This window comes from Zophobas morio, unplaced genomic scaffold, assembly GCF_036711695.1.
Source record: "Zophobas morio isolate AGI-343-1 ecotype UQ-CSIRO unplaced genomic scaffold, CSIRO_AGI_Zmor_V1 ptg000021l, whole genome shotgun sequence".
NCBI lineage: Eukaryota > Metazoa > Arthropoda > Insecta > Coleoptera > Tenebrionidae > Zophobas > Zophobas morio.
This window is the reverse complement of record NW_026972126.1, coordinates 17488321-17515001: the sequence shown is the minus strand read 5'-3', so window position 1 is coordinate 17515001 and position 26681 is coordinate 17488321. Positions and strand designations below refer to the sequence as shown.

The following is a 26681-nucleotide window of genomic DNA, read 5'->3' as shown; positions in this document are numbered from 1 at the left end:
ATATCATTAGAAATAATTTTTACTTCACAGAAAACCAAATGTACAGTCTTAAACACAAATGTTAACTGAAACGAGATTATAGCCAAACGCAGTACTTTTATTTTTGAACATCACTATACTTAAGACCTTCGGGTAATGTATCTTCAGCGATTGATATCGTAAAAATTCACATACAAGGTGTCGTTTACTGTTCTTCAGGGGGCAAACACCCTGTACATAATTATCACACATCAACAATATTCATTTAATTAAAAAAAAAGAAACCATCTGTACATAATCTGAACGTTTTTACATAAATATATCGAAAAAAAAACTGCACTTTTTAATTAAAAACACTGAGTATATAACTAGGACATGCATACCTACCTTGTAGTTTTATATTTATGTATAATAATTTGGTCGCGAATAGGGCAAACCTACCAAACCTCAGTACTCGAATTTGATAATAATTTAACAAAACAGTTTAGAAAAAAGCTCGTTTCGCCCCCCTTTCGTGTTAAATTATTAGTATGGGAATCGGGCGGGGAAAAGGGCTGTTCTCCGTCAGACTGCGCCATTTGTACGCTACATTTTTTGTTAACAAATACAATATATCTAAGCAGTTTATGATATTGCGATTGACAAATATAAGAATTACAAGAAGTAATCGGGTGTCCTGCGCGTCACGTGCGGTTCGCCACGACGAGGTGCTGGGTCGAATTGTAAGCTGAAATGACCACAATTAGCCAAGATATCTCACAAATCACTAAATTAAAAACATTTTTTTTTAATGAACTTACAATGAATATTTTAGAGCGTCATCTAATTCCATGATGGCCGCTTGGTTACCGCAACGGTAACAGTAATTCGGAGCGCTAAAAATGGTCACGACGTTACGATCGTGACACCAATTGTAACCTTCCATTACTAGCTGATGGGCCCGAGAAACTAAAGTCAAACCGTTTGAATGATTAAACGTTTCGGAAATGTCTTGTCCAAAAGTGTAACCAGCCCCTCGCGGCGAAATTCCCCATCCGCCACGATCGTCCGGATCCGACCATAAGAGGTCACACATGGGACCTTCATGGGGAACCTGAAAATAAACACAAGAATTTTAACACTGGTCCAAATTTTGATAATCATCAAGTCGGCTTTGGACTGTGATGAATTTTGCCGCTTCATTGTAATTGTGTATGCGGTAACTCTTATTCGATAGAATGTGTTACTAGTGCGCATGCACGATGAAATACGTCAATTCCATGCTGTCAACTACGAGAATCTAACCTAAAAATCTTGCTATTGCTACATTTCCGCTATCTCTGTATTCTTCAGTTTGTGTATTTGACGTAGGAATCACCACATAAAAGCGTTTGTTTGAAATGTTCGATATGTCGGAATTACAATACGAGCATACAATTAACAAATTTCACTGTAGAGTAAGACCTCAAAACAGTGGAAATAAGTGTTTATAAATGTATCGAGTTAATAAGTATATTTTGAACATTGAAAAGTTTATTGAATCTCATCAAGTCCAAAACTTTGGTTTATAAATCAATAAATTTCATAAAATATCATATTTCTATACTTGTGGTTTATGAATCCGCCTTTCGTTTTTACCTTACACATCCAGATTTTTTCAATTTTAGCGAAGTTCAATTGGTATTATCTTTTTTTTCTGATACACTGGCTTCATTTGATTGTACTTTAAGGGTGATAGAAGCTCTGTTGAATAACACGATGTTAGTAATAATAACAAAAAAAAAAAAAAAACATTTCCCAAACTAAGCAATAGTGAATGTTTTCGAAAACAGGATAAATTTCAAACGGTATCAATTAATAATAAATTATCTGCTAGTCAAAGGTTCGTTCAAGGTGTTCCACAAACACAAAGTTCAATGTTGGGGCCAGTATTCTTGTTAATCTATATTAATGATTTGCCTTCAAATGTAATTAGCTCTCACCACATTTTTATTCGCAGATGACACAAGAGTTATTATTATTATTAATTTTATGCCCGCCTTCAAGTCATGCAGAGAGAATCTATAAAATAATAAAAAATAACTTTTTTTGGGTCACCCAGTATAAACAATTCTAAATTAAAAGTACGCTCCTCAGAATTTATAAAATTTCCACAATCGAAGTAACAAAAATTTGTTCCTCAGAAAATAGGCGTTTAAAATTTATAAAGTACTATACTTGTGATTTGCTTATACGGGGTGACTAAAAAAATTAATGAATGCGTGAATTTATTTAATTGACTGGAGGTGTTTTAAAGTTATCATAAGCATGGTAAATTTTTGATAAAAATGTATTTACTCATCAAAAGATTGCTGAATATATTCTTAAATGTGCAAAATATGATGAGTCTATACAGTAAACTCACTTGACATACACCTTGTAAAACTTTTATGACTTAAGCGGCTCAAGCCAAACCACCCTTATAAGTCAAATTGGCTATTGTTAGCTTTATGCACCCGAAGCGCAAGGATTATTACTGTCGTTTGTTGACATAATAGAGCGGTAAACTGAGTTAAGTTATACAACAGCCAGTTTGACTTATAAGGATCCTTTGGCTTAAGTTGCTTAAGTCATAAAAGTTCTACAAGGTGTATGTCAAGTGAGTTTACTCTACTTGTGATTTATTTTTAATACATAATTAATATTTTTTATATTTTCTTATACAGCTTGTCTCAGAAAAATTAATTACTGAACTGTTAAGCATAAATATCCAATCAGATTTAGGAATTTAACTCGTTACTATGGAAATATGCAATTTCACACCTTTTAAATTTAACAAGTTTTTATAAGTTTAATAGGGGCAAAATCAGTCTTATCTTAGCAAGTGCTAACCCCGCCCACCCGCCCCCTACTTTCTCAGGTTTATGTCATTTGCGAAAATACGTTTTACCTTTGTTAAGTACTAGCCCCGCCCACCCGCCCTTTATTTTTTTAGAGGGTATGTCATTTGCCAAATTCAGTCTTAACAGATACCAGCCCTACACATCCGCCCTCTATTTTCTTAGAGGATGTCATTTGCCAAAATCATTCCTCTATTTTCTTAGAAGATAAGTAAAGTCACTTGCCAAAATCAGTCTTATTTTAGCAAGTACTAGCCCCACCCACCCGCCCTCTATTTTCTTAGCGGCAATCATTTGCCAAAATAAGACTTATCTTAGCAAGTACTACCCTCCGACAAAACAAAGGGCGGAAGGCGGGGCTAGTATTTGCTAAGATAAGTCTTATTTTGGCAGATGACATATCCTCTGACAAAACAAAGGGCGGGTGGGTGGGGCTAGTATTTGCTAACATAAGTCTTATTTAGGCAAATTACATTCTCTGGGAAAATAGGGGGTGGCTGGGCGGGCGTAGTATTTGTAAAGATAAAACTGATTTTGCCCCTATTAATCTTGTAAAAACTTGTAAAATTTAAAGGTGCTAAATTGCAAATTTCCATAGTAACGAGTTAAATTCGTAAGTCTACCCGAAATGTGCAAAATATAATGAATGAATTTATTTTATCGATTTAATCAGGAACTACAAAATCGAATGCTTTGAAATCTTGGACATTTTTGATCAACATGTATTTGCTCATCCCTCCTAAAAAATTGATGACGTCACCTCAAAATATTGCCGAATATATCTTATATGTGCAAAACATGATACGTCTATACTTGTAATTAATTTTTAATAGATATCTAATATTTTTTAAATTCGCTTATACACGGTGTCTCAGAAAAATTAATAACTGAGCTGTTAAAAAATAAATATCCAGTCAGATTTAGGAATTAACTCGTTACTATGGAAATATGCAATTTAACACCTTTTAAATTTAACAAGTTTTTACAAGTTTAATCGGGGCAAAATCAGTCTTATCTTAGCAAGCACTAGCCCCGCCCACCCGCCCTCTACTTTCTCAGAGTTTATATCATTTTCCAAAATAAGTTTCACCTTTGTAAGTACTAGTCCCGCCCACCCGCCCCTACTTTCTCAGAAGTTATGACATTTGCCAAAATCAGCTTATCTTGGCAAGTACTAGCCTCGCCCACCCACCCTTTATTTTCTTAGCGGATATGTCATCTGCCAAAATAAGACTTATCTTAGCAAGTACTACCCCCTGACAAAATAAAGGGCGGGTGGGCGGGGCTAACAAGTCTTATTTTGGCAAATTACATATCCTCTGAGAAAATAGGGGGTGGGTGGGCGGGGCTAGTATTTGTTAAGATAAAACTGATTTTGGCCGTATGAATCTTGTGAAATTTAAAGGTATTAAATTGAAAATTTCCCTAGTAACGTGTTAAATTCCTAAGTCTACCCGAAATGTCCAAAATATGATTAGTGACTTTATTTTAATGATTTAATCAGGAACTACAAAAATAAACATGGTAAATTTTTGGTCAAAATGCATTTCCTCACTCTTTTTTTCGACTTTTTTGACTACTTGGTTCTCGAAGTTTCAATTTTTCGATTTCTCGATTTGTCAAGTTTTCGTTTTTCCAATTTTTCAACATTTCAATTTTGGAAATTTTCAATTTCTCGATTTTTCATTTTTCGATTCTGCAATTTTTCGTTTATTTTTTAAATCTTGTATTTTGTGATTTCTCGATTTCTCGTTTTTTTATTTTTTCAGTTCGATTTTTCAATTTTCAAAATTTTTCTCGATCTTATCCTTTGACGTTTTAGACTTCTTATGTTTCGATTTTCCCATTCTTCGATGTATCGATTTTTCAATTTTACCATTTTCCAATTTTTCAATTTTTTTTTTTCCAATTTTTTAAATTTTGGATTTTGAGATTTCTTAGTTGGTTTTTTAGTTTTATATTTTTACAATTTTTCTGGTTCACAATTGTCCAGTTTTTAATGAATCAGTTTTTCAATTTTTGATTTTTCAATATCAGGTTTTCCACCTTGATGCTTCAATTTTACGGTTTTATAATTTCGCAATTTTTCATTTTTACAGTTTCATAATTTTTCGATGTTACTATTATTCAATTTTACAAATTTTCATTTTTTTCATTTCAAGGTTTTTGATTTTCCAGTTTAATTCTTTTACAATTGCTGGTTTTTGAAGGTGTCCGACTTTTCAAGTCGTTAATTTTAATTTAGAATTGTAACAATTTTTCGATTTTATGCTATTTCGATTTCTACATTTTTCGACTTTTTTGACTCCCTGTTCCTCGAAGTTTCAATTTTTCGACTTCTCGATTTATCAAGTTTTCGTTTTCTCAATTTTTCAACATTTCAATTTTGGAAATTTTCAATTTCTCGATTTTTCATTTTTAGATTCTGCAATTTTTCCTTTATTTTTTAAATCTTGTATTTTGTGATTTCTCGATTTCTCGTTTTTTAATTTTTTCAGTTCGATTTTCCAATTTTCAAAAATTTTTTTGGTTCTTTTAATTTATCGATTTTTTCAAATTTTAAATTTTTTGGATTTGCTTTCCGGATTTTTCGATTCATCAATTTTAAATCTTTTGGTTTTGCTTTTCCGACTTCTCCATTTATCGATTTTTCGACATGTTCACTTTTCTTTTTTTCGGATTCTCGATCTTATCTTTTGATGTTTTAGATTTCTTATGTTTCGATTTTTCCAGTTTTTACTTTTCAGTTTTGGGATTTTTCGATATTTCAGTTTTTCGATTTTTTAAATTTTGGATTTTGACATTTCTTAGTTGATTTTTTAGTTTTATATTTTAACAATTTTTCTGGTTCACAATTGTCCAGTTTTTAATGAATCAGTTTTTCAATTTTTGATTTTTCAATATCAGGTTTTCCACTTTGATGCATCAATTTTACGGTTTTATAATTTGGCAATTTTTCATTTTTACAGTTTCATAATTTTTCGATTTTCCTCTTATCCAAATTTACAAATTTTAATTTTTTTCATTTCAAGGTTTTTGATTTTTCACTTTAATTCTTTTATAATTGCTCGTTTTTGCTTTTCAAATCGTTAATTTTAATTTAGAATTGGAACAATTTTTCGATTTTATGCTATTTCGATTTCTACATTTTTCGACTTTTTTGACTCCTTGGTTCTCGAAGTTTCAATTTTTCGATTTCTCGATTTATCAAGTTTTCGTTTTCTCAATTTTTCAACATTTCAAGTTTGGAAATTTTCAATTTCTCGATTTTTCATTTTTCGATTTTTTTAAATCTTGTATTTTGTGATTTCCCGATTTCTCGTTTTTTTATTTTTTCAGTTCGATTTTTTCAAATTTTAAATTTTTTGGGTTCGCTTTCCCGATTTTTCTATTTATCAATTTTAAAACTTTTGGTTTTGCTTTTCCGATTTCTCCATTTATCGATTTTTCGGTTTTTCGACTTGTTCACTTTTCTTTTTTTCGGATTCTCGATCTTATCTTTTGATGTTTTAGATTTCTTATGTTTCGATTTTCCCTTTCTTCGATGTTTCGATTTTTCAATTTTACCATTTTCCAATTTTCCAATTTTTTAAATTTTGGATTTTGAGATTTCTTAGTTGATTTTTTAGTTTTATATTTTTACAATTTTTCTGGTTCATAATTGTTCAGTTTTTAATGAATCAGTTTTTCAATTTTTGATTTTTCAATATCAGATTTTCCACTTTGATGCTTCAATTTTACGGTTTTATAATTTCGCAATTTTTCATTTTTACAGTTTCATAATTTTTCGATGTTACTATTATTCAATTTTACAAATTTTCATTTTTTTCATTTCAAGGTTTTTGATTTTTCAGTTTAATTCTTTTACAATTGCTGGTTTTTGAAGGTGTCCGACTTTTCAAATCGTTATTTTTCTAATTTAGAATTGGAATAATTTTTAGATTTGCTTATACAGGGTGTCTCACAAAAATTAATGACTGACTCAATTTTTTTATATTGTTTAAATCAAGAATTGCAAAACTGAACATTTTGAAATCTTGCAGACGTTTTAAAGTCATTGTAAGCATGGTAAATTGTTAATCAAAATAAATCTGTTTATTCCCTCCAAAAATTGATGACGTTATCTCAAAATTTTGTAATACAAAAACTCACTTGCACCCAAGTCATAAATTACTGGAACAGTCGGAAGTGGCCAGTTTGGCATTTTTGACAATCTAGAGATCAAATGTGTCAGCAAACGAAAACCATGCATCGGAAGAATGTCACGTTGAAATTTTTTTAATAAATTAATCCAAGAATCTTACGGATGGAACGCTTGTGGTTGGCATCTTTTTCAGAGTGCAACAGACAAAAATAACCTGAGAATAAATAACCCAGTGTTTGCGAAACCGAAAAATCAATGATTTTTCCGCACTACCCCGTATCCGCGAAAAATCGATACCGCGCTTTCGCCCATCCCCCGTACACTCGCAACACATCATGTTTACGCATTCTTTCGGTATTTGTTCGCTTTCATGTTATTAACCCGTGCATGTTTTATTAATGAGGCGTGTTTGATTTTCGAGTACTCGACATACTCGACGCACAATTTTGTCCTCGAATATCGCTATATTCGTTATCACTGCTTCATGCTTCTTGCGGCATTTCCAAATCAGCTATTTTATTGATACTATATTTGGCAATAAAACGTAACGATGAAAGCGCACAAGTCTCGAAATCTTCCGCGTTCTACATAAAATATAACTCCCAACAAAAACGTCACTCGCCATAATTCCATTACTTTCCATTCCTTGACTGAACGAACTTAGCAAAAATATCCTTTGTCTTTCGTCCAATTCGCCTTTATTGATTCAATTTTGTTTGGAGTTCTCCCGATGGACTTTGTTTCCTTCGGACCGGCGAGAAGAGTTCGCTTAAAACACGTTTTTCGGAACACAATACGACAGATTTTGGAGTTGCGTAATTCGACGAATTGTTATCAATGTTTCCTCTTGCGGCCGACTCATAACGCGGAACATCATTTCCTGCTTTTGAGACGAGCCTCGAACGTGATAAAATATTAATTCGCGCTGGGTGGTTCGACTGAGGAGTGGAGGTCTCCAAAAGAGGTGTTCAATAATAAAAATTGAGGTGGATTTATATATTTGGGTCACGGATTATGCGAGAAAATTAAAATATAAAAAAATCGCGTGTTGATCTTCGCCATCGGAGCGAATTTTTTTTATCGCGGGAAAATATAGCGACGGTCGAGGTTTTTTTTAAACGTGGTGGGTTTTCACTGCTATTAATAACAATGGGGGAAATTCCAGTTTTCTTATAGAAAAAAACTAAAACAGAAATATACGATCTGATAAGTGCTTTACAATATAAAACACCTTTATCCGAGTAGAAAGCAGTGTATAGAATGAAAAACGATTTCACTAAAGATAGTGCTACTCCTTTGTCCAACTTAGCCACAGTTTGGTAATTTTTTTTGTAATTGTATTAAAACAAAAAAAAATCAATTTTGCGTTCAAGGTCAACGAAACCATCACGCCGACATCAAGTGTCATTTGGCGTTAATTTATATTTGTTCTGTGCAATGACCGCAGATTGTTTCAGTGAAATGTCGTTTTATTTTACAAGAACAAAAACCAGTGGAAGTTAAATAAAAAAATATATTCGAGAAGTTTACGAACGGATAATGACTTTTTAATGTTCTTCATTAAGCACTCGATACATCAAATATCAATTTGTAACATACATACTTGAACTTAGAAAGCAGAATATTTTTAAACTAAATTATAAATAGCGAGTTGCCAATTTAAAATTGACTGAATATGATGATAACACTCGTCAACCTTGAAACATGAGAAGTTGTTGTTTTTTATCAGATAGAAGATTTTTATGGGATTCTATTGAAGTGTTTCTTTTCAAACCTGTTACGAAGTGCAACTACTTTCAGTATTGTATTCTTGGGTATTTTTTAACTGAAAATGTCAACATTTTTATGCACTCAATTTACTTACGAATTTTTCGTTATATGCAAAGACAGAATTATCAGCTCAGACCTGCGGTTGGCGGCAATATTGATTGCGGTTTTGACTTAATTTATACTGGAATTAAATTGAAAAATAAAATCCTCAAAATTAGGTCAAGAACTAAAAACCTTCGTTGAAAAGCAAATCATACAATCGTGGATAAAATAAGAATCGAAAAATTAGTAACGCCAGAGTTAAAATTTATTCCTTTTATTCAACTCCTCCAGAAATTGATGACGTCATCTTAACAAAATTATTAAATACATGTCTGACGTCCAACACAGTGTGATCTTTGGGATACGTTCGGTAATGTCGGTAAATAAAGCATTTCCTGCCAAACACCAAGGCGAATGGATTATTAAAATTTAGAAACAGTTCATGGTTATTTGGGCAGATCTTTCCTCTTCCCTGAAGTACAGTCCAATAAATCCAGCTTCGTGGAAAAATTATAACATTAGATTTTGCTTCTTATTCCAAAAATTCATAAAAAGCGATAAAAAACACGACAAAAAAAGCTATAAAATGGACACAAAAAAGCCGATTTTTAAAAAGGCACTCAAAAGAGCGATAAAAAACGGTCGTTTATGAATCCGTATTGATTTTTAGCCTAGATGTTTGGTTTTTAAATTTTTCAAGAATTTGATATTTCAGTTTTTCGATCTATAGATTTTTTTTAATTTTAAACTTTATTCGATTTTGACCTATTTCGATTTCACAATTTTTCGACTTATCAATATTTTAATGTTTCGATTTTTAAATTTTGTCGTTTCAATTTTAGAATTTGCCAATTTCTCAACTTTTCAGTTCTTCGATTTTTCAATATTTTAATCCTGTAACGGTCCCAATAAATACCCGGGGCGCCCACCAGAATAGCGCTCCGATCGCCACCCTCGTACAGAGTCAAGCCTTATCATATCCCCCCTAAGCTTTACCGGCGCACAGGAATGCTCAGTGCAAACCCACCCCAATAAAGGGAGCTGCATCAAAGTTTTTCCCCAAGAGTTGGATTCCCACTCTCAGCTAAAAAACATTAAGCCCTTGCAGCGAGTTGGATACCCACTCCTAGGTCTTGTGTTTTTTTCTGCGATTAATACTCAAAGTCTTAGGCCATTTACTTCCCGCCGGGTTGATCCGCGGACTCACTTCTCCTAAAGAGAGGGGTAATTGGCTGGACTATTACGAAAATATGCCACTGTTTCAACATCGCACAAAACCTGACGCCCGTATATCACCCAGCTGCTAATATGGTTGAAAGAAAGAATCGGGATTTAAAAACCCAACTAGCAATCCTCGTGGGAAACCACCACGACCAATGGCCCGTAAAATTGCCCGCAATTCGATTCGCATTAAACACCACCCGTTGCCAAACTACCAGTCACACCGCCGCATATTTAACTTTCGGTCGAGAATTGAGAACCCCATACGAAGTCACCACTGATATACGAGCCATAATTCAAAATGAAAACTTCGTGCCAGAGGTAACACCCCGCCTACTTCAACTCGCCGACACCCTCCACGAAGTACGAGACCTACAAGAACAAAGACAGGATCAGCGCAAGGACTACGCCGATGCCAAACGCCGCCCTGCCCCCGTGTATCAACCAGGTGATCTAGTACTCATCGATACCCATCCCATAAGCAAGGGATCAAAAAGATGGACCGCAAAATTTGCCCCCAAACGAGATGGACCCTACGTCATCCTCACGGCAAGAGGCCCCTGCAGCTATGAAGTCGCTGCCAGCAATAAACCCAACCAACCCCTGGGTGTCTACCACGTTTCAGCGCTCCGCCCCGCAAAGCCTATGGAAGACACCGACCCCGTAGTGCCGATCCGCCGACGAGGACGTCCACGTAAGAAACCTGCCGCTCCAACATCAGAACCTACGTCGAGGCGCCGAAGAGGTTCTGAAGGGGGAGAATTGTAACGGTCCCAATAAATGCCCGGGGCGCCCACCAGAATAGCGCTCCGATCGCCACCCTCGTACAGACTCAAGCCTTATCATATCCCCCCTAAGCTTTACCGGCGCACAGGAATGCTCAGTGCAAACCCACCCCAATAAAGGGAGCTGCATCAAAGTTTTTCCCCAAGAGTTGGATTCCCACTCTCAGCTAAAAAACATTAAGCCCTTGCAGCGAGTTGGATACCCACTCCTAGGTCTTGTGTTTTTTTCTGCGATTAATACTCAAAGTCTTAGGCCATTTACTTCCCGCCGGGTTGATCCGCGGACTCACTTCTCCTAAAGAGAGGGGTAATTGGCTGGACTATTACGAAAATATGCCACTGTTTCAACATCGCACAAAACCTGACGCCCGTATATCACCCAGCTGCTAATATGGTTGAAAGAAAGAATCGGGATTTAAAAACCCAACTAGCAATCCTCGTGGGAAACCACCACGACCAATGGCCCGTAAAATTGCCCGCAATTCGATTCGCATTAAACACCACCCGTTGCCAAACTACCAGTCACACCGCCGCATATTTAACTTTCGGTCGAGAATTGAGAACCCCATACGAAGTCACCACTGATATACGAGCCATAATTCAAAATGAAAACTTCGTGCCAGAGGTAACACCCCGCCTACTTCAACTCGCCGACACCCTCCACGAAGTACGAGACCTACAAGAACAAAGACAGGATCAGCGCAAGGACTACGCCGATGCCAAACGCCGCCCTGCCCCCGTGTATCAACCAGGTGATCTAGTACTCATCGATACCCATCCCATAAGCAAGGGATCAAAAAGATGGACCGCAAAATTTGCCCCCAAACGAGATGGACCCTACGTCATCCTCACGGCAAGAGGCCCCTGCAGCTATGAAGTCGCTGCCAGCAATAAACCCAACCAACCCCTGGGTGTCTACCACGTTTCAGCGCTCCGCCCCGCAAAGCCTATGGAAGACACCGACCCCGTAGTGCCGATCCGCCGACGAGGACGTCCACGTAAGAAACCTGCCGCTCCAACATCAGAACCTACGTCGAGGCGCCGAAGAGGTTCTGAAGGGGGAGAATTGTAACGGTCCCAATAAATGCCCGGGGCGCCCACCAGAATAGCGCTCCGATCGCCACCCTCGTACAGACTCAAGCCTTATCATATCCCCCCTAAGCTTTACCGGCGCACAGGAATGCTCAGTGCAAACCCACCCCAATAAAGGGAGCTGCATCAAAGTTTTTCCCCAAGAGTTGGATTCCCACTCTCAGCTAAAAAACATTAAGCCCTTGCAGCGAGTTGGATACCCACTCCTAGGTCTTGTGTTTTTTTCTGCGATTAATACTCAAAGTCTTAGGCCATTTACTTCCCGCCGGGTTGATCCACGGACTCACTTCTCCTAAAGAGAGGGGTAATTGGCTGGACTATTACGAGTACGGAATCTACGTGTACGAGTACGGAGTTTAAGTGTGCATTTACGACATTACCGTAGTATAGTTTCGCGACGGACTCATACCTGTGCGTGACGGACTGTTAACTGTGCGCGACGGACTGTTACCTGTGCGCGACAGATTTTTACCGGTGTGCTGACGGACTCATACCCGTGCGCGACGGACTGTTACCTGTGCGCGGCAGACTTTGACCTGTGTGCTGACGGACTCATCCCCGTGCGCGACGGACTCTACCTGGGCGGTTAAATTAAGTGTCTCTGTTTGGACTATATTGTACTAGTAGGCTTATATTATACCACCATCTGTATATATTTAAGTAATAATAAACATTTGTTACAACCGTTACAATCCTTTAATTTTTTAAATTTTAGATTTTTTGATTTGTTGATTTTTCGACTTTTCAATTTTCGAATTTTGAAATTTTTGATTTTTCAATTTTTACATTTTGAAAATTTTCAGTTTTCAGCTATTTTAATTTTTCACTTTCTTGCTGTTTCAGCTTTTCGCATTTTAATTTTTCGATTTTCAAGTTTCAAAATACTTTTTGACTTTTCAATTTTTCAATGTTTCGTTCTTCAAATTTTTCGGTTTTTCAGATTTTCGATTTACTCGAGAATTCCAATTCGATGTTTCAATTTTTACATCAATGGATTTCTTTTAACTTTAAAATTTATTCGATTTTGGCCTATTTCGATTTTTCAATTTTTCGACTTTTCAACTTTTCGATTTCTCGATATTTTGATGTTTCGATTTCTTGATGTGTCTGTTTTTTAATTTTTCTCTTATCTTGATTGTTTGATTTCTCGGTCTCTAAGTTTTGCGATTTTTCAATATTTTAATTCTGCAATTTTTGAAATTTTAGATTTTTCGATTTTCAGATTTTTCTCATTCTTCGATATTTCTATTTTGCAATTTTTTTATTTAAATTTTTCAATTTTTCAATTTTTAGATGGCTCAATTTTTCAAGTCTTCGAATTCTCAATTTTTGAACATTTTTAAATTTCGAGATTTTTCAGTTTTTGCCATTTTAATTCTTCAATGTTTCTTTCTATGTTCCAACTTTTCTGATCTTAATTTTTTGATTTTTCTATTTTCAATTTTTGACTTCTCCGTTTCAGTTTTTCGGTTTTTTCAACATTTCAATGTTTGGTTTTTAAAATTTTTCAGTTTTTCGATTTCTCGAGAATGCGAGGATTCAATTTTTCTATGGATTTTTTTAATTTTAAATTTTATTCGATTTTGGTCTATTTCGGTTTCATGTCTCGATTGTGTGATTTCTCGGTTTCTTGATTTTTCGACTTTTCGATTTTCCAGTATTTTAATTCTTCAATTTTATAAATTTTCGATTTTTCAGTTCTGCGATATTTCTATTTTGCAATGTTTCCATTTTTTTTTAATTTTTCAATTATTGAAATTTTTCAACTTTTCTATTTAAGCTTTCTCAATTATTTAAGTTTTCGAATTCTGAATTTTTCAACATGTTTAAATTTCGGGATTTTTCAGTTTTTCGTCGTTTCAATTTTGGAATTTGCCAATTTCTCAATTATTCAGTTCTTAGATTCTCCAATTTTTCAGTAATTTAATTTTTCAATTTTTTTAAGTTTTCGATTTTTTGATTTGTCGATTTTTAATTTTTCAATTTTTCGATTTTTTGTTGTCAATTTCTTGATATATTGGCTATCCAAATATTGACATTTCTCAACTTCTCTATTTTTAGATTTCGCAATTTCCCAACATCTTTAAATTTTGGGATTTTTCAGTTTTTGGACATTTTAATTTACAAATTTTTTGATGTTTTGACTTTTCGGATTTTAATTTTTCGGCTTTCCGTTGAAATTTTCAACTTTTCGGATGTTTGATTCGTTCAATTTTTCAATATTTTAATTCAATTTTTTTAATCTTAGATTTTTCGATTTGTCGATTTTTTGATTTTTCAATTTTTGGATTTCTCGAGAATTCGATGTTTCAATTTTCCGACCTATGTAATTTTTTTAATTTTAAAATTTATTCGATTTTGGCATATTTCGATTTCTCGGTTTTTCGATTTTTGATTTTTAAATTTTAAATTTCTCAATTTTTTAAATTTGTTGATTTTTAGATTTTTCTATTTCGATCTATGGAATTTTTCGATCTATGGAATTTTTTTATTTTAAACTTTATTCGATTTTGGCAATTTCGATTTCTCGGTGTTTCGATTTTCTAATTTTTCTGTTTCAATTTCCTAACTTTTCGTCCCTTCAATTTTGAAATTTGCTAATTTCTCAATTTTTCAGTTCTTCGATTCTCATTTTAAATTTTTTGGTTTTTCAATGTTTCGATTTCTCGAGAATTCGATGCTTCAATTTTTCGATCTATGGAATTTTTTAATTTTAAAATTTATTCGATTTTGGCACATTTCGATTTCTCAGTTTTTCGATTTTTGGATTTTTAAATTTTTTGATGTTTAAATTTTCAAGAATTCGATGTTTCAATTTTTCGGTTTATGGAATTTTTTAATTTTAAAATTTATTCGATGTCGGCATATTTCGATTGCTCAATTTTTCGACTTCTCGATGCGTCTGTTTTTGAATTTTTCGATGTTTGGATTGTTTGATTTCTCGGTTTTTCGATTTTTCAGCTTTTCAATTTCCCAATTTGTCGTCGTTTCAATTTTGGAATTTGTCAATTTCTCAGTTCTTCGATTCTTCAATTTTCCAACTTTTAAAATTTCGGATTTTCGATTTCTCAGTGTTTCGATGTTTGGATTTTGAAATTTTAGATTTTTCATTTTTTTTTTGTTTTCGATTTCTTGACATCTTAGTTATTCAATTATTGAAAATTTTCAACTTTTCCATTTTTAGATTATCCAATTTTTTAATGTTTGGCTATTTTAATTTTTCAATTTTTTGATGTTCGATATTTCGGCTTTCTGATTTTCCAGTTTTTGGATGTTTTAGCAAAATTGAAAACAACGAAAAAATAGAATAATTAAAAATTTAAACATCGAAAGAGTTAAAAAATCAGAAAAAAATCGAGCACTGAAAATTTAAAAATTGAAAAATTGCAACAATGAAACACAAAAAATTAAGAATACGGGAAATATTGAAAATAGAAAAATTGAAAAACTTGGTAATCAAAAACTGAGAGACGAAAAATCGCAAAATTGAAAACAATGAAATGTTAAATCATTTAAAAATTGAAAAATCAAAAATATTAAATCGACAAAATAAAATTCGAAAAAATTAAAAAATCAAGAATTAGAATTTGAGTAACAAAACATCGCAACGTTGAGAAAAAAAGAAAATTCAAAATATTTAGAAATTGAAACATTGCAAATCGAAAAATTAAAAATCGAGAGACTAAAAATCGAAAAATTGAAAACAGCGAAAAAGTGAAGTTTCTAAAAACTAGAAATTTGAAAAAATAAAAAAATTAAAAATCGCAAAATTTCACCAAAAAAACATCGAAAAGTTTAAGAATCCGAGAAACTGAAAATCGAAAAATTGAAAAACCGAAAAATTAAAATAATTAAAAGTTTAAACATCGAAAAAAAGTTAAAAAAAAAACAGAAAAATCAAGCACCGAAAATTTTAAAATTGAAAAACGTGAATATTGAAAACTGAGAGACGAAAAATCACAAAATTGAAAACAATGAAATGTTAAATTATTTAAAAATTGAAAAATCAAAAATGTTAAATCGAGAAAATAAAATTCGGAAAATTTAAAAAAATAAGAATTAAACTTTGCGAAATAAAACATCGCAACGTTGAGAAAAAATGAAAATTCAAAATATTTAAACATTGAAACAATGCAAATCAAAAAATAAAAAATCGAGAGACTAGAAATCGAAAAATTGAAAACAGCGAAAAGTGAACCTTCTAAAAATTGAAAAATCGAAAACTTTGAATTCGAGAAAGTAAAAATCCAAAAATAATCAAAAATCGGAAAAATCGCAACATTGAAAAATAGTAAAACTGCAACAATGAAATCTGAGAATTGCCAAAATGGCAATATTGAAGGAACGAAAAATTTAAAAATCGAAAAGTTAAAATTGTGAGACGAAAAATTCCAAAATTTAAAGCAATAAAAATTAAAATATTTCAAAGCTGAAAAATCGAAAAATTTGAATTCATAGAAGTAAAAATCGAAAAGCAATTTAAAAATCTGAAAAACCGACAAATTGGAAAATTGAAAAATTGGAAAACTGAAAAATTTAAAATAGGGAAACGAAAAATCGCAAAATTGAAAGCAACGAAAAATGAAAATAACCAAAAAATTAAAAAATCAAAAAATAGTCCAAAAATTTGAAAAAATAAAAAATTGAAAAATCGAAAAATTTCACCAAAAAAACATCGAAAAATTTAAGAATTAGAGAAACTGAAAATAGAAAATTTGAGCAACAAAAGATCGCAACGTTGAGAAAAATGGAAATTTAAAATATTTAAAAATTGGAACATTGCAAATCGAAAAATTAAAAATTGAGGAATTGAAAAATTAAAATTAGTAAAACTACAACAATGAAACATCGAAAAATTTAAGAATTGGAATTTGAGAAATCGAAAATCGAAAAATTGAAATCGAAAAATTAAAAAATTGAGAGACGAAAAATAGCAAAATCGATTTTTTGATGTTGTAATTTTTCAATTTTTCGATATTTATTTTTTTTCAGAGCAGAAATTTAAAAAATCACTGTACCTAAAATTCTACTTTCCACAAAAAATTATTTGTTTATTAAAAACACGTCTAACCGTATTTCTAATTTTCGATATTTTAAATATGTAAATAAATCGGTTCTTGGCATCAATGCAATAAATCGACTGAAGTTACAGTCGCTTGAAATTTAGCATAACATTAAATTGGTTTCAAATAATTCAAATTTTAATTCATTTCGTAAGTTTTACAATTCAGAATCACATTTTGTGACCGGTTTTACTTCCCAAGCATAAACTAAATGACTACTTTCATGTTTTCTCAACGCTTGTGCTACTGTACATCGCTGTACTTTTTTAAGAGACAATACTCTGTGGTTGGCGGCAATATTGGCTGCGGTTTCGACAGAACTTATAAGGGATCAAAATAGGGTTAATGATAATTACGCACAGACTACGAACTCACTTTGTACACAAACAAAAAAAAATTACACTAAAATATTTCAACTGTGGGTGCCCTTGCAACAAGAAATAATACGAACAAAGACTACTATGATTTACGATTTTAACTTGTGGTGGGCTGCACGGAACGTGTTTATTACACCTTCAAGCCTCAAATAATCTCGAAATTAACAGCCTCTTCAAATTCAATTTAATATTTCTGCATTGTTACCCAACATTTCAGGCGTAACATCGAGCATTTTCAACAAAGCAATAAACAAATACCACATTTAACCTCATTAAATTCCAAATATCCAACCTTTAGCGCAAAAACTATTCACAAACTTTCCCCATTGTGTCCACCCCGAAAATGACAGTAACTAAGTAAATAATTTCGATGCACCACGCACATCTTCCGTGACTCAGTTTCACACACAACTAAAATATAATAAACAGAGACGTTTAAATCAACGTCGAAAGTTTTCCCACAAACTATCACTCTATCTTCGATCTTAACACGATGCACTCACCCAGTGCAGAAGCCCTTCGTGAAACTCCGCAAAGAATTCGGATTATATGGGTAAGTGGGTTTACATGCCCCAGTATCCCGGCAATTGGGTCAAGGATCGTCGTTAAAACAAGGTTGATGAATTCGCTCCACATAACATAATAAAGGGCGTTTCGTGTGACAATCAAGCAAGATTTCCTTCCCCCGGTGGATTTATTAAATTAAATTGTATGGAAGGAACAGCGAAAAACAACTTGAAAAGACCTCGTTTCAGGGTAAACAGATTTAATACCGTCGCAAATTAATTTATCACCGACGAGATTGTCCTTTTTATGATTACGTAAGTACGCGACACACACGTGTCGAACGATTCGCTAATTATTTTCTTGTTAGCCAACCTTTGGTCGAAACAAAGTTCGAAATGACAGGTTATAAAATATTTCATCAAAAATTCGCCACGACGCGACCCTTCTTGCGTTTTATTTAAAGGAGGGTTTAACGTCCCCATAAATAAAACTTCTCTTTTTGCTAACGATATTGCGCATAAAAAATTCATACGGAATATGCAATGGTAAAGACGGCCAATCAATACGGCGCGAATTTTTCGGCTTAAAAAATTAAATTTCGCCGACAAAAAGTACAATACGTTTAATAAAATATTCATGAAGGTGGCGCAGGTTTACAATCGATAAATGGCTATTTTTCGCCAACTATTCGAACAAAGAGGGGATTTAAAAGGGCGACAATCGTTTATTGCGTATGGAGCATGTGGGTTGCGGACTAATTATATTTTCGGATGTTAAAACACAAAACATTATTGCGAGCTTCCTACGAGCTTTTTTTAATTAAAAAAATACATAAACCTGTGTATTAAAATTTGGCTTAAAAGACACCCTCACATGTGCGGAACGCTGAGGCCGTTTTATTGCTCTGCCATAAATAATCGGCACTACACAGGTCTGTATTAAAGACTTATTTTCGTTGTTACCTCTTAACATTAATTTCCACTATATTGCTATTTCAACGTCTCCATCTAAATTCACCACACTTAGTTCTCTATTGTCTATATCATAATAGTCTGTAAAGTTTTCATACAAAGATACCTTCAACACAAGGTAAATTTAAATTAAACAACTAAGAGAACACTCCAAGCATAAATATGTCGTCTGTCCTTTGAAATATCGTCGAACTTCACCCGAAGTCTATTATAAGCATTCCTCGAAAAAAATTATTTCGATTTTAATTATCTGTCTAAATTCTAAAAACTCATTCCTACTATTTATGTGACAATATCGTGCACAGCTGAAATATTGGAACGAATCGATTGCATGCAACCTTATAATTTTATAATGGATATTAATGTGAGCATAATTAGCATACTGTGAGTCAAATTCTGAAACTGTCTCATTAAATACGTATCAACCGACCAGATTTGAAATTAGTAGCCACAACAATTAAATTAATTGCACGAAAAAACGTTGTTTAGCCTTAAGGTGATTAATATTTAAATTGTTCCGTAATTTCGATAATTAAAGGATAATAAATTTCGACAAAATTCAGGTTCAACAAAGTTTAATTAAAAAATTCGAACAACTGATTAAAAACGATTAAGTCTGTTTTTTTTTTTTAATGTAGGTCAAGGTTAGATGTGCAAGGTAAGTGCACAGGTTTTTACTTCCCGAGCGTAAGCTAAGGAAGTATTGTAATCCTGTCCAAAAATTGGCTAATCATTCCCACCAACAATTTGATGACGTCATCTCAAAATTTACAATAGTAAATTTGCTTGTACTCCTGCGCTTGTGGTGCATAAATTGTATAACACCATTTTCCAATTTACCTTTGAAATTGCAAAACCGAATGCGCTAAAATCCTGCATATGGTTTAAGGTTATCGTAGTGAATTGTTAATCAAAATTTATTGGTTTATCCCCTTCCAAAAAATTTTAACTTATAAAAAATAAAATTCGCAAAATCAAATTCTATCGTTCTTCGAAAAATCTGGATTAATTTACCTTTGACTATTTTTTTATCATCACAATTTTTGTTTTAATTTTTTTTTTTATTTTTTCAATGTTTCAGATTCATAATTTTTTCGTTTTTACAACTTTAATTTTTTCAATTTTTGAATTTCTCTACTTCTAAATTTTTAATTTTTTTGTGTCTTCCATGTTTCGGTATATAATTTTTCCATTTTGCCATTTTTCCACTTTTCAGTTTTTGGTTTTTTGATTTTTCGTTTTTCAATTTGCAGGTTCTTAATTTTTAATTTGATTTGTAGTTTTTTGAGTTTTTCGTTGTTTCAGTTCTTGAAGTTGTTGATTTTTATTTTTCAATTTCTCAACTTTTTTCATTTTTCAACGTTTGTTTCTTCAATTTTTCAAGTTCTTAATTTATAATTTTTGATTTCCTTGATTTTTAATTTTTCAGTTTTTGGATCTTACTACATATATTTTTTGATACAATTTTTCATTTTTTTTTGTTTTTTCAATTTCTCGATTTGCCAATTTTTCAATTTCCAACTTCTCCATTTTGCAATTTTTAGATATTACAATTTTTCACTTTTTCGAATTTTAGTTTTTCATTTACTCGATTTTACATCATAATTTTTTGTTTTTCATTTCCGTTATTTTTTCAATGTTCTCAATTACATTTGATTTTTCAATTTTGTTTCTTCAATTTTTCAAGTTCTTAATTTATAATTTTTGATTTTCTGGATTTTTAATTTTTCAGTTTTTGGATCTTACTATATTTTTTTCGATACCACAACTTTTCATTTTTTTATTTTTTCAATTTCTCGACTTGTCAATTTTTCAATTTTTTGTTTATTACATTTTCATTTTCCAACTTTTCAATTTTGCAATTTTTGGAGATTACAATTTTTCATTTTTTCGAATTTTCAATTTTTCATTTTTTGAGTTTTAATTTTTCAATTGTTCAGGTTCATGTTTTTTACATTTCATTTTCCTTGTTTTTTTAATTTTTATTTTCTCGATTTTATTTTTCAATGTTTTCAATTACAATATTTTGACGTTTCAATTTTTGTTTCTTCAATTTTTCAAGTTTTAATTTATAATTTTTGATTTTTTCAGGTTGTGGATCTCACTATATTTTTTGATATCACAATTTTTCATTTTCTTTATTTTTTCAATTTCTCTACTTGCCAATTTTTCAATTTTTCGATTTTCAACTTTTCAATTTTGCAATTTTTAGATATTACAATTTTTCATTTTTTCGAATTTTAAGTTTTTCATTTTTCTCTTAATTCTTCAGGTTCCTGTGTTTAATATTTTATTTTCCTTGTTTTTTTAAATTTTTATTTTCTCGATTTTATATCATAATTTTTTGTTTATCAAATGTTGTTTCTTCAATTTTTCAAGTTTTAATTTATAATTTTTGATTTCCTAGATTTTTAATTTTTCAGTTTTTGGATCTTACTATATTTTTAGATATTACAATTTTTCATTTTTTCGAATGTTCAGTTTTTCATTTTTCGAGTTTTAATTTTTCTCTCAATTGTTCAGGTTCCTGTTTTTAATATTTTATTTTCCTTGTTTTTTTTTTATTTTTATTTACCCGATTTTATGTTACAATTTTTGCGATTTTCTAATTTTTCGTGTATTCAATTTTTAAAATTTTGAATCTTTTAGTTTTCAATTCGTGGAATTACCTGTTTTTAAATTTTTTAATTTTATATTTTTTGTTTATTTTTTAAATTTTTCGTTTCTTAAATTTTCCATTTTTTCGAATTTTCAGTTTTTCAGTTTTTAATTTTTAGAGTTTCAATTTTTCGTTTGCTCAATTGTTCAGGTTCTTATTTTTTTATATTTCATTTTCCTGTTTTTTTTTTAATTTTTATTTTCTCGATTTTATATCAAATTTTTTGTTTTTCATTTCCTTTATTTTTTCAATGTTTTCGTCGATTTTATAATTTTTCGTGCATTCAATTTGTAAACTTTTCGACCTTTGATTTTTTAATTCGTCGAGTTACCTATTTTTAATTTTTTTAATATTACAATTTTTGGTTTTCTGAGTTTTCCGATTTTCCGATTTCTTTAATTTTCAGTATTTCGGTTTAACAATATTTTGTTTTTTCGACTTTGCACTTTTTCAACTTTGAAGTTTCACAATTGTAGAATTGAACAACCGAAAAATTAAAGTTTTTTAATTTTCGGTTCTGCAATTTTTCAAGTTTTTGATTTCCAATTTTTTTCAAAGTTTTCATTTTATAATTTTTTTCTCTACTTCTAAATTTTTGAATTTTTCGTTTTTTAATTTTTTTGTAGTTTTTTAAGTTTTTCGGTGATTGATTTTTCAATTTTTCAAGTTCTCAATTTATAATGTTTGATTTCCTTGCTTTTTAAGTTTTTAATTTTTCAGTTATTGTATCTTCCTATATTTTTTGATACCACAATTTTCTATTTTTTCATTTTTTTAATTTTTTGAATTTCTGGACTTCGTCAATTTTTTGTTTCTTAAATTTTTTAATTTCCAAGTTTTCAATTTTTCATTTTTTCGAATTTTCAGTTTTTAATTTTTTGAGTTTCAATTTTTTGTTTACTCAATTGTTGAGGTCCTTGTTTTTTATATTTCATTTTTTTTTGATATCACAATTTTTAATTTTTTTTTATTTTTTCAATTTCTGGATTTGCAATTTTTTTAATTTTTCGTTTCTTAAATTTTTCGATTTCCAACTTTTCAATTTTGCCAATTTAAGAATCACATTTTTCATTTTATCAAATTTTCAGTTTTTAATTTTTCGAGTTTCAATTTTTCGTTTAATCAGTTGTTCAGGTTCCTGTATTTCACTTTTTTGTTTTTTTTTTTAATTTTTATTTTCTCGATTTTATAATTTTTCGTGTATTCAGTTTTTAAATTTTCAATCTTTGGTTTTCTCAGTTTTCCGATTTCTTTAATTTTCAATATTTCGGTTTTACAATATTTCGTTTTTTCGATTTTGCACTTTTTTAACTTTGAATTTTTTCATTTAAGTTTTTCAATTTTTTAAGTTGCTGATTTCCTTTTTTTTCGAAGTTTTCATTTTATACTTTTTAATTTTTTTATTTCAGTTTTTTCATTTTCTTTATTTTTTCAATGTTTCGGTTTTATAATTTTTTCGTTTTTACAACTTTAATTTTTTTCTCTACTTCTAAATTTTTCAATTGTTGGTTTTTTCAATATTTCGGTAAGTAATTTTTCCATTTTGCCATTTTTTGTTTTTGGTTTATTGGTTTTTCAGGTTTTTATTTGTTTTTTTCAATTTTTCAATTACAATATTTTGATTTTTCAATTTTTCAGGTTTGGATTTTTCTATATTTTTTGATACCACAATTTTTAATTTTTTTTAATTTTTTCAATTTCTCAACTTGCCAATTTTTGCAGTTTTTTATTTCTTAAAATTTTTCATTTTTCAGTTTTTCATTTATAATTTTTTGATATCGCAATTTTCATTTTTTCATTTTTCAATTTCTCGAGTAGCCAATTTTTCAATTTTTCGTTTCTTAAATTTTTACCATTTCCAACTTTTCAATTTTTAGACATACTTTTCGAATTTTCAGCTTTTCAATTTTTAATTTTTCGTTTACTCAATTGTTCAGGTTTCTGTTTTTTATTTCACTTTCCCGTTTTTTTTTAATTTTAATTTTGTCGACTTTATATCACAATTTTTTGTTTTTCATTTCCTTTATTTTTTCAATGTTTCTTTCGATTTTATACTTTTTCGTGTATTCAATTTTTTAAATTTTCAATCTTTGGTTTTCTCAGTTCTCCGATTTCTTTAATTTTCAATATTTCGGTTTTACGGTATTTCGTTTTCTCGATTTTGCATTTTTTTAACTTTGAATTTTTTCATTTAAGTTTTTCAATTTTTTAAGTTGCTGCTTTCCATTTTTTTTCGAAGTTTTCATTTTATACTTTTCAATTTTTTATTTTTCAATTTAACCCATTTTTTATTTTTTTAATAAAATTTTTGGTTTTCTCAGTTTTCCGATTTCTTTAATTTTCAATATTTCTGTTTTACAATATTTCACTTTTTCAACTTTGAAGCTTCACAATTGAAAAATTAAAGAACCGAAAAATTAAAAGAAAATTAATTTTCGGTTCACCAATTTTTATTTTTTCATTTTTGATTTTTAATTTTGCAATTTTTCCATTTTCTGATTTGAAAAGTTGAAACATCGAAAAACTGAAAAATTGCAAAGTTAAAAATCGAAAAACTAAAAATTGGAAAAAACTGAACAACCGAAAATCTGGAAAAACGAAAAATTGAAAACTTAAAAATTGACTAAATGAAAATTTTTTTTAATTAAATCTATTACATTACAATCATTCCATATTTAAAAGGAAGGCTAAAAAAATGCAAATCAAAAATTCAAGAAAGGAAAAATTGAAAAACCGAGAAACTGAGAAATCTAAAATTGAAAAACGAAAATTTAAAAACTCTAGTAGCTGAAAAACCGAAACATTGAAAATCGAAAAATTTTAAATAAAAAAATTGAAAAATCCAAAAACTGAAACAATTTCACATTGAAAAAATAAAGAAAATAAAAAAGCGAATCAAGAAATTGCAAATCGAAAAAATGGAAAAAATGAACAATTGAAAAATCGAGAAATTAAAAATTGAAGAAGCGAAAAATCAAAAAAATTGAAATAAAGAACTTCTAATAAAGTTTTTTTTCTCCACATTTCAATCTTTTTTATTTTCTGTTACTGGTTTCGGGCTAGACATTGGCCTTTTTCAGACGGTCTAAAATGAAAAGGGCAGTGTTTAGCACGAAACCAATAACAGAAAATAAATAATATATAAAAGATGGAGAGAAAAGGGCGTTTCATTAAAACATAGAAGAAAATTTGCAAGATCCATCGACAAGGAAGTTACATAACCAAAAAAATTGAAAAATTGCAAAATCGGAAAATTTAATTTGTTTTTTTTTTTTTTTTTTGTATGTTTGGTGCGAGGGAAGTTATGTCGAAATAACCCTCGACCAATTTTTTTTTAAGTTAAAACGATAGTTACGGAAACACTAATTTAAACCGTTAAATTAGTGTTTCCGTAACTATCGTTTTTTTCTATCATTAATGTTTAGGTAAATTTCGGCAATTTATCAATAGCAGTTTGATTGAAAAAGGTATTAATCCGAGGTGAAATATCCGGAATGAACTGCAAACATGGATAATAACCGACATTTCAATTATGATAAAATTTCCGTATCAGCGTTATTAATATTACTAACATAGGGTGTCAAACGAAAATGAACTTATAATGTTCGGCACTAACGACACGTTGAAAATTGAAACCAGACAATTCGATTTGACTCACCCTATATATTCTAGTATGAATCAGATCGGGCGTCACGCATTTGGCTAATCGACGTCATCTATGACGCATACGTGATACAATGTCACGTGCTCTTCCTAAACCAATTATAGTGTTTGACCTTGAAATCTCAACATTCATTGGTCGCAAATGACCACGTGACCTATTGTTTTTGCCGCCGCGGGTGTGCACAACGTGTTTTTTTAAACGGATAAAAATCGTTGGTTAAAAAACCGTGACGCGCATTTCCAAAAATAAAATTTAATAACCCGACCAATTTCAATTTTAATTTACCCGTCATAAATAACGATAAAAATAACCCATGACGTAACCCAATTAAGCACCTTCGCAATTCAATTTACTAATCACCCAGATTCAGAATACCGCCCAATCAGTAGCGCTTACACCTCCAGAAGTGTGTCAATTCAGATATGATATCTGAAGCATAAACCACCAACTCATCTGATTCACCTAATTCCGAATTCTCCCGTCACACTCTACTTCCACTCACCTCTTGTAAACGATCTAATGCCCTAATGTGATCCAGAGTGTCGATGCTCGGACTCAACCCTCCATGCAGACAGAAAATTTGACTATCGACGAGCGCCGTCAGCGGTAAATAGTCGAACAAATCGGTGAAGAACTTCCAAACGTTGGCGTTACCGTACTTCCTCAAACATTCATCGTAGAAACCGTAAACTTGGGTGATTTGTCTCGACTCGTGATTGCCTCTTAAGATCGTTATTCTTTCTTTGTACCGGACTTTGAGCGCTACCAGCAGCGTCACTGTTTCCACCGAGTAGTAACCACGGTCTACGTAGTCGCCCATGAAGAGGTAGTTCGTGTCCGGGCTCCTTCCTCCTATCCTGAACAGCTCCATCAGGTCGTGGAATTGGCCGTGAACGTCTCCGCAGACTGTTACGGGGCATTTTACTTCTTGTACGTTCGACTCCTTCGACAAGATTTCTTTCGCCTGAAAAAGGGGGCTGCGTGATTAGCGAAAACGGTTGACATCACTCGATGAATCACGGCTGAGGTAATTACGAGCTATTGTTTGATTAGATTTAATTAAAGATGGGGCTTGAGGATCTCGAGCGTCTGTTTTCTTATTGATAACGCTAAATGGAATAGTAAATATTGAGGAGCAGTAGTAAACTCCGTGTTAATCATCTGGTGATTACAATAACACCGTAATTACATTAGGCGAGATAACGAAAGCAAACGATAACTTTACGCACACAAAACAAATATCGAATTTATTACAAAACAACCCTATTTACCTTATCACAGAGTGTCTTTACTTGATTCTCCGATAGTTGCTTACAGTCATTTAACTGTTCTATCCACTGATCCAGTTCTTTACACGACGCTTTATCATCCATTGCTAGCGGTATCTGGTCATACACACAAAAATAAGTTATGTTATAAATAATTACACTAACTTCACGAAATTCGCTTTCTTTATCTACATAAATCACTCGTTATTTTACTTTTTATATTTTCTCTGATGAACACACCAAAATGGCGAACGTGTGGTGTATTTCTGAAGACTGACGAT

At 31.4% G+C, this 26681-nt stretch overlaps 1 protein-coding gene across 1 annotated transcript; it reads right to left on the bottom strand.

The window, feature by feature from the left end:
- Nucleotides 1-6: 6 nt before the first annotated feature.
- On the bottom strand, nucleotides 7-26681 carry LOC135132986 (serine/threonine-protein phosphatase 2A catalytic subunit beta isoform). The gene is made up of 4 exons (XM_064061207.1): nucleotides 26404-26681; nucleotides 25635-26096; nucleotides 780-1072; nucleotides 7-706 (listed from the first exon to the last, which is right to left on the bottom strand). Exons 1-4 carry the CDS (start codon nucleotides 26503-26505, stop codon nucleotides 634-636), a joined length of 930 nt encoding a protein of 309 aa, XP_063917277.1. The 5' UTR covers nucleotides 26506-26681; the 3' UTR covers nucleotides 7-633.